Genomic DNA, 14,190 nt, shown 5'->3' with positions numbered 1-14,190 from the left:
CCTTAAATGGAGCATATGGTTCTATAATGAGTAATGGATGTGTGAGATGGGTATTAACTGTACATAATGGCTAAAAACCCCTTCATTTCTCTTAAAGCAAAACAAAGAATATAATAAATTATTGATATGTAAAAACTGCTGTCCAGTTTCGTAATTACTAAGCTTTAAACAAGGGAAGTACTTAAATGCTAAAAGAAAATAAAATTTTAGAAATGCACGTGTGCAAAACACTACAAATAATATTTAAAAGGACACACACTTACTAGCATTTACATTAAATTTAGCCTGCAGATTATTATGCAATTTATCATCTAATTTGAAAAATGTTTAAGAAGTCATAAATACTGAGAACCATAACTACAAAGATTAACAGACATACTTATTCAAAATAATATCCCCCAAAATTTTTGCTTTCAAAATTAAACAGTTTATCTACTTTCAGACTTACAATATCTAGTTTAGCTTCTTTAAAATGAAAACGGTTTTCCATTTGGATTTAAGGATTTCTCTATTGCATAATTTGCTGAAGCCTGATATCAACCAGGAAAGTTCTACTTAAATACATCAAAATATGAGATGAGTCACCTTTCACCCTGACTTGCTTATCAAACTTGCTTTATATCAAAGAATACTTCCAATTTAAACTTTAGGGCCTTTGAAAAGAAAATTGTGTATAAGTTACATCCCTGTATAAATGAAATGGTACTATTTAGTTGAACAGTGCTTTTCACATACGCAGTAGAAAACCACACATGCAACTCTTTTGGATTACTGCCTAGAACATGTAGTACAAGAAACATTTAAAAGTCAGTTTTGAAACAGCATAACAGTTTCCATCAAAGTGATATTTTTGATGCGTTTACCTGGACAGGGGAAGCATTGGAATACCCTCCCATGGTTATTGGAACAGAAAACTGCTCCATGAACACTGGTAGTGTTCCCAGTTTCCCTGGGAATATGAAGTCAAAGAGGGACCAGAGCTCCTTTAGATTATTTTGCATAGGGGAGCCAGACAAGATGATTCGGTGGGGCGTTCGGAACTATTAATAAAAAAAACCAAAATCACAAGAATTATTTTCATGGTTCACGGTTCAACCTGCCTGCTGCCTCAGAGCACATTCACCATCTATGAATTCTCTTTTTAAAATATGTGGCCTCGTATACCTAAAATGAACATCTTTCTGCAATATATTTTCCATAAACTGTTAGGAGAAAAAAAAAAAAAAAGAAAACCAGCAATCTGACATTCAGTCCTAGCTGTAAATTACTACATAAAATAACATTTTTGATTTTTTTTTCTCCACAATACTTCTGGAAATTTACTAATGTAAATTTAAAGATATTAAATAAATCAAATACTTAAATATAGACCATTGTGATTTATGCTTTTATTCTTTATTAATGGTCAAATGTGTATTTTTACGATAAACATAGGCTACTAGATTTTGCAATCTCCCCCTCTGGGCCTTAAGGTGTTCATTTATTTTTTGTAAAGTACCTGCTTGCATGCAAGTGTGACTGCAGCATTTGGGTTTCGGATTTTGTGACCCTCATCCAGAATCACATAATGCCAGTCATAGCTGTGGATGTTATCCTGCATCAGTCGAATGTATGAATAAGACGTAATTAAAATTCCATGGCATGAAGCAATTTCACGAATTAGTTTCATCTAAAAGAAAAAGATGTATGCTGTCAGTAACAGTGAGACAGAAAAATCAGGAGCTAGTCAACTACAGGTTTGCTGTCCAAAGTATGAACAGAAAGTTTTGAAAAAGCAGATATATAATTTACTTTGCAAAGAAAATAAGGACAGGCAAGACTTTGACTATATGATTCTTGGCTCATCTGTAACAACATGAAACACTTGAATACCATTGTGTAACAGAGCAGAGTTTGATCTGAAGCCTGGTCAGAAGGAAATTGTTTTATTTTTTAGAAGGCAATGTCTGAAAATAAAACTTTGAATTTTAATAAAGTAACTTGTTTCTTCAAGTTCTCTTATATTCACCTCACAAACCGAGGTGTGTACTGCATGCAATACCTAGAATGCTAGAGGGAAATTAAACAAGTGAAAAATAAATAAAAAAAAAAATCACAAAAATCTGCCTAGTTAATCCTAAATTCTATGTGACCTTTCTCAATAACAGGATTAATATACTTGTTAATACTCTTCAAATTTTGTGCTTCTCTTCTAAGTTATATCCTTTCCCTACATATTTACTAGCCCTTGTAACTGTAAATTATGTAGGGCAGGGACAGTCTGCACCACTTTGCACAGCATTCACAGTATTCAAGACTCATCTTTCTTGCATTTATCCTCTACACATAAATCTAGAAGATTTAAACAGAAGATGATGGGCTGAGAGACAATTCTGGATGAAACAAACTCCATATAAAAGAAAAAAAAGTAGAATTACCACCTAATCTGCTAAAGGAGAGAAAGAACTCCTGTTACTAGAAATACTGTTAAGAAAAGAAAAAAACAAAACAAAAACACCACCCCCAAACCAAAACCAAAGGGAAAAATCCATCTCAGACTCAGGTGATGTTAAAAGTCCACAAACTCTTATTATAAAATTTCTTGCTTGGAAGCATAACCTGAGATTTCAAATGCAATTCTGTGTTTAGCTGATTATCATCTCCTGAAAACAACGTGACATATTATTTAATGTTGACATCATGATTCGCAAACGAATATGTAATCTTTAGAACAATTGGTATCATGGAGTAGGATTTCTGGGCACGTATAGACACTCAAAGCTTAATTCTACTTGGTATATTGCCCATAGTCTGTGACTGTGTCCTGGAGGCTCAGCAATGGCCACTCATAGAATACTGTAGACATCTTTACCCAAACACTTAAGACAAATCATCTCGGGCGATTTCAAATTAAAAGCTTGTAAAATATGTAACCTCTCCTAGTTTTTGCAATTAATAGGGTATGTCTGCAATTAGCCTGACTTACACAATGCTATACTGTTGTCATTAAAAGATGTTTTGTGAAAGTGCTGCTGTTATTATGGAGGCTCAGGAGACCAATCCCTCCTAGAGGGCAAACAGTGGACTAGCGGAAAACAACAGCCATAAATCACATTGTCAGGTAGCAGAGAGAACAGAAGTGAAACACAGGCACATGAAGGCCATTCACTGTAAACACACCACAGCAGAATCCTAGTCAGGATTTACTGAACCTGTAATTAATTAAAGTTTCCTTCAAGCTAAATTTTTAATAAACAAGTATTTGTGCTGACAATGAAGAAATACAGCAACACAATTTTATCAACTCACACTACAACATATTAACTCCCATTTTACTGCATTGGTTACTTTCTTAGAGGTTTAGTTGCAGCTCTTGGAATAATTTTAAGTATTTTAAAACCTAACAGATTTAATATTGGATATGCACTGTTTTGAGGCTGTGGCATTTCAGAATTTATGCTATTTTATCATGTATTCTTTATTTCACAATTGCCGTTTGGTTAGATTCAAGTATGGGTTTTTTCCTCTCCTCAGGAAATACAATCTAATGAAGTGCTTCAGGGCATGCACTGTTAAACTTAAAAGAAAAAAGCAAACCAAAACCAACCAAATTAACAAACCTGCTAATGCCAAAAGAACACAGCAGTTATCTTGCTTCGAAATTCTGAACTCTGGCCTTTAAAGGATACTAATGAATAGAGGACCACGTGAATAGATAGAGTAATTCTGATCATGTATTTCTACACAGCACAGTATTTCAGGTCTTTACAATTCAAGGACAGTATTTTCTCCTAATTTAGGGTGATAAGTTGATTCTGTTGCCTTGTCTTCACTGGGACAAAGATCAGAAGATTTTTGGCAGGCACCATTTCTTAAGGCTAAAACGTTTAAGATTTATTCTAAGGATGCACCTCTAAGTAAATATTTTTTTCCTGTTGGTATCTCACTGTAGCTATAAGTTTGTTTCTGAACCAGAACAATTTATTTAACAGATGCTTACAGAAAATAAGTATTATCTTTTTTAGCATAAAGTCATCTTTTAAAAATATTTACTAACGTAAATAGTAGAGAACCTGAACTCTTTAATATTATCTATTAAAAATGGTAATTTTCATAAACAGAAATGGGTGTGTTAAGACTGAACTCAAAGAAGTAGAATAGTGATAACTATGAAATTTTCTAAACATTCAGGTATCTTTAAGGTAAGTGTGAATTTACAGAGATATCATCTAGTCACTTACACAGTCACATATCACCTGCAAATCAAAAACGCACCGTTCAGCAGGCTTATTGCTATTCTCATAACCAACCATTAAGCCCAGAGATCCATAAGTTCAACCTATAAAACCTCTTTATTATTTCCCTGCCCCCAACCAAACAATCTAAATGGCACCATGAAGAGGCTTAAAAAGAACACATTACAATGTTTAATAATGTAAAAGTTGCAATAAAAAGAGCTAAAGCACTTACTGTCTATTTAGCAAGAACACTACTTCTTGTGGCCTGATACTAAGTTTATATAAGGTTGGTCCTTAACTCAGAAATTGAGCCTTTGGCTAGACCAGAGGCACCATATGTAGTCACACCAATAGCTGTAACCTCTGCAGCTTATTTTCTTTACATGTAGATTGTGTACTTTACTGTGAAGGTAAAAGGTCTAAAATCTTCAGTGTCCAAAGTCATCTTCAAACCAATGATTCCACAGGTGTAAGCATCATGAACTGACGATGACTTTTGAGGGGATGCAGTGTGTCCAGCATTTGACCGGAACAAGGGAATGTAAAGTTACGGCTTTACAAATGGTGTGTGATTACCACCAGAAAGCATTGTTTAGCTTACTGATGCCCCTTCTAAAGATCAAGAAATTCAAAGTTCAGCCTCGATCTTAAAAGATCTTCTTCCAGATGTAATATGTTAAACTAAGATAACCAAAGTCAATGTTGCCTCTTACATTCTATGACTTACAAACGCTCACGTACCATCATAAGTTTTGAAACAAGAGGACAAGCTCTGTTTACAGAAATCTTTTTCCTACACTTAACAGAGCTTTCTTCCCCTTACCTTCTGTTCTCTACCATAAATAGAACAGTATTTATAATACATTACATGAAATTTACTTCTTCATTTTCTCTCATTCTTAAGAGGTCTCAGAGCACTTGATATTTACAAGTCACTTCGAGTTACATCAGATTTGAGTGTAAACCACAGTAGGAGGTTAATAGCATAAGACAGGACCACAGGACATACTTAGCCACAAATGCTGTACCTTGTTCAAACTGAAATCTGACAAGGAGTAGACTACTACTATTATCTTCTGTGATTACAAATAATAATAATAATATGAAAGCAAGTTTTATATTTCACCAAAACACCTTAAACTAGCTCCAAAGTGTTGGAAGTGCATCCAACTTGCTACTGTGTCTTTCTTCCATTGTCTAAAATACCAACCTACCTTCCCTTGTGGATAGCTGAAGGCCTTTAAACTATTAGTCATATTTCACGGGGTGAAACTGGAACTATACACTTCTCTCCCTTACTGCCAAAACTGTCTACCACTTATTTTAGCAAAGAAATGAAGTAGTCTCTCTTTTGAAGCATCACACATGCTAAAAGCCTACACAAACACTACAGCAGCAGAGGGACCTTTGCAGGATGTCTCAGTGACTCAACTGAAACAGGCTGAGAAGATCCGCAGCCAATCTGGTGCCCACAATTCAGGCTGTTATTTCATACTATTATTGCGGAAAAAGCTAAAGTTGCTTGCAAAGAAAACCAAAATAGACTGAGAAGAGAGGCTACACCAAGGTAATGATTGGTGAGCCCTTCACTTACCACACTGCTCAGAAGTCCTTTCGTAACACTAAAGAACCATCACTAATGGAAAAGATGTGCAAAGTATATATATCAATTTATGATAAACCAAGCAGGATAGATGTCTTTCCCACTCCGTAAAGCAAATACTTTTGTGGGCAAGTCTGAAGAACTGGGAGACAGGATCTTCCATTGATGCTAGGGTACCTCAGAAGGTACAACAGAAAACACCTATTCAAAAAAAACCATACGTTTTCACCAGTGCTGAAAGATTTAGTATTCGCCAATATTTCAGGAAGTCCCAAAATGTTGTTGCAGTAATTATGCAGATGCATCTCAACTAAAAGATCAACTTAAGTTTTATCAAATGAAACTTCAGCTGTTGTCTCTTTCTGCTAAGAAATAGTCTTGCTTTATGGGACACTTGTCATTGCTTAACTCTCTTCCTCCAAAATTTTCTTTCATTAGTTTTTAAGATTAATCTTTCTCTGTTCCTTAGAAATCATTTGTCCCTCTTTCACAGGCTTGTACAAAACAAGCTACAATACTCTGCTTTACCACGAACAACCTGTTGGCCAACTGCTGCAGGATAATGCATTCCTCAAAATCATTGAAATAGTCGCTGTCTGATGTCCAGTTAATCTGGGTGAAAATTACGGCCTTCCACCAGTCAAGATGATTCTAAACTGTTAGCCCAAAGGCTGGAGTGACCTTTCTCACTCCAAAGCAGATAACAATGTTCAGTTCCCCAATCCTGCCTCTTTGCAAGTTTAGCTGTCCAGCAAAAAACACTTCTCATTTACTTAATGATAGACCACGATACACTAACAGAACAACAGGTGAACCCTGAAATTGTCAATTTAATTCCAAACAGGTCTGTGCATCATTGAGACCACAGGTGCACAGCAACTTGGCTTTTGGCTGTGTAAAGTTAATCTCAGTCAAAGAACAAATGTATGTTCTTACACAATCTAATCACAATTTTCTTATTTATTTCTTAAATACATTTTTGAATTTATTAAATTTATTTCTTATTCCAGAGCATAAGGCTAGAATGGTCCCTGGATGAGTATTATGAAGTTAACACATGCAGAAGATGGAATTCCCATGAGATCAGATCAGCACTAATGTACTCATAGAAAGAATGCATACTGAAAAGAAATTATAAGCAGGAGTATCACCTGGCCTGAATTTCCTGCAATAAATTTTCAGTGTTCAAGTGTTATTTATATCAATAAATTATCAGTAAACTTTTCTTGCAGGTCTAAGGACAACCAGAATGGGAAAAAGTTTTTTTTCTGTTTTCTTGTTGTTGTTTTGTTTATTTGTCAATTAATTTTTAATTTTACTTTACTCACAAGCTTGCTCTTTTCTGATTAAGAGGCATCTTGGAAAAAGAAGTGCATGAGGTGAAGACCACATCAGCAGTGACACTTGTTTAAACACTTATTTAAAGCATGTGGCAGCTCTCAGAAGATGAGCATTAGGGTAGAATTGCAGAACTGAACCTTTCCAAAGTGATCATATAGTAACCAGAATCCTTAAAAGTAAATTGCTGAGTAGGCATCTGGGGAGGACAATGAGAAAATGAAGTCCTGAAAACCCCACTATTCCTGCAGGTGGAAAAATTTGAGCCATTCTGTTAATTGCATTAATTAACAAATAGCACAAAATAAGCATGCACAATTTAATTTAGGAAGACATGTGAGCATGTTATTGAGGTCAAAAGACTTTTAAGGCTTGAAAGCATACCAAGTTAATTGAACAACAGGAAACTATTAGCACATTAGAGCGTACTATTCCTTTTTTGCCATGTACTGTAACTGTATCAATTACCTCAGCATACGTTTAATCAACTGCAATTAAGCACCATATCATTTTAATGTTATTACAAGAAATTCAATAAATATTTAAAGAGAAATTTAAAAATGCTTTGATGAATCCTGAAATCCATTTAAGAATCTGAAATAAAGCCAAAGGAAAACAAAAATCTAAGTTTTCCTTGTTTTGTTCCTGCAAGGTACCAAGGACTGAAACTTCAGACAAGTCAGGCTTATCCGCTTAAGAAACAGAATAAGAACATACATATTTAAGAGAGTGGACAAGAAAATTGAGGCAGAAAAGGCACTGCCTGAAAAAAAGAAAACCAACAAAGTAACACCGTCATTAAAGAAAATGAGACTACCTGGTATCATCCAACACACTGATCAACTGAAGAGAAATGGCCTGTGTAAGCAAAGCATATTAAATGTTAAATCAATGACATTACGATGCACGAAAGCACAAGGGAAGAATACACCAGTGCCAGAAGCGTATATCTAGTGTACATGAAATCTAGTCATGAACTTCTAGCATGGACTACAATACAAACAAAGCTCAAGCAAGAAACCTGTTAGTAGGTTTGATTTGTTCAGACCATGCTAGTCCATATTATAAATGTACTCCATGTTACCTCCTTTTTGTCCAGTTTCCTAATAAATATATACAAGACAGTGTTTTAAAAGAATAAAATGTTCAGTCACAGAAAGAGCAGACTTGCACAGAAACATTCAGGAACAAAGAATTACCTTCTTGTCAGTGTAAGAACCAGTTTCATGGAGAATGGCGACTCTAAATGGAGGCCACCAAGTGTGGAATTCTTTCACCCACTGATGCATCACAGTAGCTGGACAAACAATCACTGTTGGACCCAATCCTTGGTACCTAAAATGAAGTATTAAAGAAAAAAACCCAACTTTAACATGAAATAAAGACTCTATGTCAAGGGATTCACTAAAATACACACATGAAAATGACATACTTCAAGTGCAATATGAGAGCTATGGAAATAAATTGGCACTTTGTTTTTCTGGAAGTCTGTTTTTTCTGAAAGTCTGCTTTTTGAAGAAAGATGAAAGGGGTACTGCCATAAGAACTTATCCTCTGAACAGCTAGTGGATGCATCTATAAAGATAAACACAGAAATAAAAAAGCTCCAAACAATAAGACATAAGGGGACTTCCTCCTGTGGCAATACAAATCAGGTCTGAGTGACTGTTGTCGCTGTAAGAGAAAAATCATTAACAAACAACTAAAATTAAAAATTTTATTACTTCTATTAAAAAGAATATGCAGATAGAGTCTCACAAATGGACTTAAACACAGGTGTTCTTCTTCATGTTGGTAAAGCATTGTACAATTATCATCACAATTTACAGATAAGACAAGGACTGTAAAGCAGCAGAATGTATCATCCATGGAAGCTGGGGTCTGAGCAGGGCTTAAATTGTCTCATAAGTTTCTTACTCATAATCATATGATTGCTTCTGAGAACTACTGAGGAAATTTGAAACTAAAGTCTTTCTGTATATTAAATTCAGAGCTACTCTTAACCTTAAGAAAAGAAAAATCTGTCATACAACAGGCAAACAAGAAATATTACCATCGCAAACAAATACTAACAACCATCTAGGAAATATACTAAGTGGTGGTTACTAGTAGTTATTTATCAAATATATTTGCTCTTTATAAAACAGAACAAAGTGACTTTGCAAACAAAGGCAACAACTACAGTTATCACATACTGGTATGTGTCTAGCCAACTATGTACTTATCCAAATGGTAATAAATAAACAATTCAAAAGATTACTGTGTACGTTTAAGATCACATGTATATAGCAATAAGGAAGGATTTCCCAGACACTAAGAATACCTTGCTTTAGAAAAAACTGTTAATGTCTCCAGAAACTGCTGACAGAATTAAATAGTATTTTTTATTAAAAGCTTAAACATATGCAGAATGATAACCTGGTTGTTGCTTATTTCTTTCATTATGAAAAAAATATTGTATAACAAGCTTACATAGTCTAATTAAAAAACTCCCAGCAATCCAAGGGGCAATTAGAAGTTTGAGATGCAAAAATTAGCTTCAACTATGCTACAAATCCAAATAACCATTCTTAAAAATATCTATAGCAAAAAAGCCATCTTTCCCAAAATGTATTAGTTTCTCATTCTTCACAGGTATTAACAAATTACTGTTTTATTCCTCGGGTCTGTATCAAACAAATTCACATGCTGCACTTCTCCAGATTCCCCATTTCTCCTCCCCAGCTTACACAAAGAGTTCACACTTCCTTTTGTCAATTTTTAGAAAATCCACTCCCCCCCAACCTGTTTAAAACTTGTTGTGTTAAACCTCTTCTGCGTCTAGTCTGGCTCTAACCACCTTCCACTAGCCAACACTTCACTCTTCTCTTGAGAGCTTTTATTTATTTATATAAGGAGTCATCTAGCTTCTTCCAGCCAGTGCTGTTTCACAAAAATATAAAAAAAACTCACACACTTCTGCCTGCTAGACTTACAAGGCATCCTTCCTTCTCCTAATCACTGGAACAGACTTGCTCTGCTGCCCATCCGATTTATATTTGTTTTCCTTGAACAAAGGTGACACTGATAACATTCCAAACCAAAAAGTCTGACTGGTGCCTTGTACTGCCCTGTGCCTACACCAAATAAATTGTCATGATGCTTTCTGTCCCTTTTTCACAACTGCACTGTACTAACAGCTTATGCTCAATATCATGTATGTTCGGTATACCCAGATCTTTCTTCCTCTGGTTTATAAAACCCAAATTCACATCAAGCATCCTTTATTAGTTATTATTTAATTGGATGTGATTAGAATTGTAAATGACATCTATTCCTGCAACTTACTAACAAGAAAAAGGAAGCTGTAGTCACACTATATTTATAATCTTTATGTACTCAAAGAATTAGCAGAGGAAAACACATTGCATTATAACCAACTCTATTGCCAAGCACTGGCAAATTATGCCTTCACAATGAAACTGAAACGACAACTAAATCATAGTGAAAATACAACAAAAGGGCAGCAAGAGCAATACAAATGTCCTGGGGCAATGCATTTTTATTTATATAAGCACCATGAAAATTAATCTCTGCCACTTCTAGCAGAGACTGAGCTTTAACGTTTAATGTGTATGATTCTACCTCAGTATCTTGAAGAGCATATAATTGGTGTATAAACTTTATGGCAGAGTTCCTCATCTGATATCTCAAATAAAAAAAGTGTAGTGAAAGGTATTTTGAAAGGAGCAAACCTGTGGATCCCCAAGTCCTTCAACACCTTTCAACAAGAGATATCAAACTAGATACAGGTTAGAGATTGGTTACCTGAAATTTGCTGCTGCTTTGTTTTCTTGTGAAGGGACCACTGGTCTGAAAGCTGTTGTTTGTTCCAACTATCACAGCTTACCTAACAAAAGACCTTTCCCTCTCTATAAATCTAGCTTCCCTTATGCCCTTACACCACCATAGCTGTAATGCTTCTACTGATACCTCACATGACTTTGGCTTTCCCCAGTTGTATAGCTCAGTAACTGTTAGAAGCGAGACAACACTTAATTTTTATAACAGTTTCACTCCAAGTAACAAATAGGTCCTTACTTCATCTAGTCTTCAGGCTTCTTCAAAATCAGAAAGACAGGGGAATCTGAGGCAGTTTAATAAAGGAAATTTCTAGTCACCTTATTTCAAAGAATATTTTTGCAGAAAATTTCTCTGACAGAAAAAAAAAAAAAGCTGAATATTTTGAATATCAATAAAAGTGACCCTATTGTCTTAACACTCAAGTGCTTCTGAATATGACAATCTTTGCAATTCTGCACAGGAATTACATAATTATTATCCCCATCTTACAGAAAGCCAGCTGAGCTGGGAAAGCCTGCAGTGCCAGACCCATACAGTAGTACGCTAACTCCATCTGCAAACCACGGTAATGACGTACAAGCTAGGCTGGAAGACATTGAAACACATTGACAACACAACTAAGTCCACTTGAATGCCTGCTTCTCAGTCAGGCTGCCCAGGACATTTGATACTTACTAGCCTACGTGGCTTTCAGACAGAAGCAAGCTAGCTGGTGTTACTGCCTTCCTAGTTCAGAGCACAGCTGGGGAAAGTACTTGGCTATGCAGAGATGAAATTGTTTATACTCTAATTTTGCTTGTGTCCTGTAAGGCAGAGAGTCTTACAAAAAAATTAAACTATGTTTCTTCCCATGGAATTACTATCATGATGGACTTAATGACATGCACCAGCCAAAAAACCGAAACTTAACACACAACCTTACATGCAGAAAGAACACTGCAACTTAGGTGTGCAACTGTATATTGGCCTTTTCAAAGTTTTATTGTAGTTTCACTGCAATATCTTAGGTCTTAAGCTGTAACAACATCAAGACATGCTCCTGAAGGATTTCCATAAACTCAGTGTTCCTCCACCTGGGGCAGGAAATATACCTACACAAAAGAAAAAAATCTGTGCAGTAGCATCCTCAAATCACATGGCCATATCAAAGTAAATCAACTGGCTTGAGTGATGTGTAACATGGAGTTTTTAATATAAAGGCCACAGTAAGAATTAAATGGAGAAGAGACAGCAATATTGTATTTTTAAAGTACTATTTTACAATTCATTTACATGCTGAACATTATTTAAATATGCCTCTACGTAAAGTTAATTATTTTTGTTCAATACAGAACTATGATATTTGCTTAATTGCATGTAGCAATTTACATCAGATAAACAGGCCAACAATAGCAGAAAAATCAAGTATTATCCACGCGTGCATTTGTAAATCCAAGAACACCAACAAGGATCTTTTCCGGTTATTTCACCTATGAAGAAGGAATTTTAAGGCACCGTTCAGTTACAAAAAAACCGTAACGATCTTGTGAGAAAGAACAGTCACACTGACATAGTTTTGAAAAGCAACAACAAAATAGTGGATTGAAATTCCTCTGTATAAGTTACTATTTCTACTATTACTACTATATTTTCTGCCGATCAGAAACTCTAACTTTCATTGCAAATGAGCGTGCTGCTTCCTGTAATCACCTGGTGGCTTGCCAGAAAAAATATTTTAATGTAAAATTTAATAAATGGAACTAAAGGTATTACATCTAATTTAAAATTCCATATTGTGTAAACTATTGATATTAATGTAATTGAGTTTGTAAACAATCCATTTGTGGAAGCTAACCTTAGACACTGTATTGACCCAAAATATCTAGTGTGGCTCATCTGCAAAATGAAGCATCAATGCCTGGAATTCATTAAAAGTGTTACATGTTTAATTTTTCCTGCCCTACAGCTCCATTGTCTCGTAAAATTTTTCCTTTGATGTCCCCCACTAAAAGAATTAAAGGAATATTGTAATTGAAATGTCATTAATAATTCACAGGACCCTCCTCCACCAGCAATACATCTGATGAAATATTAATTGAGCTCCACAGACTGACAGTCTGCAGAGAAGCACTTGCCTGTAATTTGAACCACGAGTCCTAATCTTGCTGTAGCTCAGACCTGCCAAGAAGGCAATTATCTGGATGGTCTTGCCCAATCCCATCTCATCTCCCAGAATTCCTCCTGCCTGCTGGCAGTGCAATTCCCAGAGCCACCTAACACCTGTCTGCTGATACCTAAAACAAGAAAAAAGAAGATGGCAAATGTTTGATAATACAGATCATAACAGAACGTACTCATGAATTAATCATTTGGCAAGGTTCTTATACTATTTACAGTAACATGCTGGATGGGTGTTTTACATGAATGCTGTATTTACCAAGTCATACATTTTTGATGCACTCAGACACTGCATGTGACTTTTATTCTTTATGCAACACTAAAACATTTCTAATTAAACTGATAGTCATGGTAATTAGAGGGTATTTTATTTCATGTATATTTTAAGTGTTAAAAGCAACCTGGAAAGCTACTCTAACAAAGTATTATATTCTCTGAAAAGAAAATGTGTAAGGGTCTAGTAAATTATGTAATTTGGAACATATACCTTGAACTGAAGGAAAAGCTTGACTTGCAAGGAGTACAGATTTTATACCCCACTATGAAAGCTGCTCACATCTGCCAAAGCAAGCTTTCTTTTCACATAAATTCATTTAATAACATTTAGTGTCTTTCAATGAAGAAAAAAGCCAACAAGGCAAAATATTTTGGAAGACATAACAATAGAAACTATTCCAGTGAATGGGCTACAACAGAGTATTATTATGTGAGAGTGTCAGGGCAGTTTCTACTTCCAGTCATTCACTGGAAATTGTATAAGCAACAATGTAAAGTACATTCCAAATAAAAGCAGCAGACTAGAAAGCAAGACTTACAATGGTAAGCTAAAAAAGTGGAGATAAGATGCTGGGCTGAGAATCACCTTAGGGTATGCTTTTTTATAATTATATGAAATAGTGAGATCAGTAGGAATAGAACATCACATGGGTGGGTTAAATTGAAAACAGAACAGAAAGAAATGAAGAAATATTTAAATTACAATAAAAAAATTAAAATACACATTTCAGCACTTCTGTGCCTTGTAACTTAGAC

General features: G+C 35.2%; 1 protein-coding gene across 3 annotated transcripts in view; it reads right to left on the bottom strand.

Moving 5' to 3' along the window:
• Nucleotides 1-14,190, bottom strand: part of ERCC6 (ERCC excision repair 6, chromatin remodeling factor) — a 50,554-nt gene that overhangs the window by 15,394 nt on the left and 20,970 nt on the right. For all 3 annotated transcript variants that reach the window (XM_069864320.1, XM_069864321.1, XM_069864319.1), the window contains 4 exons: nt 13,116-13,274; nt 8,358-8,493; nt 1,499-1,669; nt 864-1,040 (listed from right to left, as the gene is read on the bottom strand). In XM_069864320.1, the coding sequence (XP_069720421.1) occupies nt 864-1,040; nt 1,499-1,669; nt 8,358-8,493; nt 13,116-13,274 (643 nt within the window). The remainder of the gene's footprint in view (nt 1-863; nt 1,041-1,498; nt 1,670-8,357; nt 8,494-13,115; nt 13,275-14,190) is intronic.

This window comes from Phaenicophaeus curvirostris, chromosome 9, assembly GCF_032191515.1.
Source record: "Phaenicophaeus curvirostris isolate KB17595 chromosome 9, BPBGC_Pcur_1.0, whole genome shotgun sequence".
Taxonomy (NCBI): Eukaryota; Metazoa; Chordata; class Aves; order Cuculiformes; family Cuculidae; genus Phaenicophaeus; species Phaenicophaeus curvirostris.
This window is presented reverse-complemented; position numbering and strand designations above follow the sequence as displayed.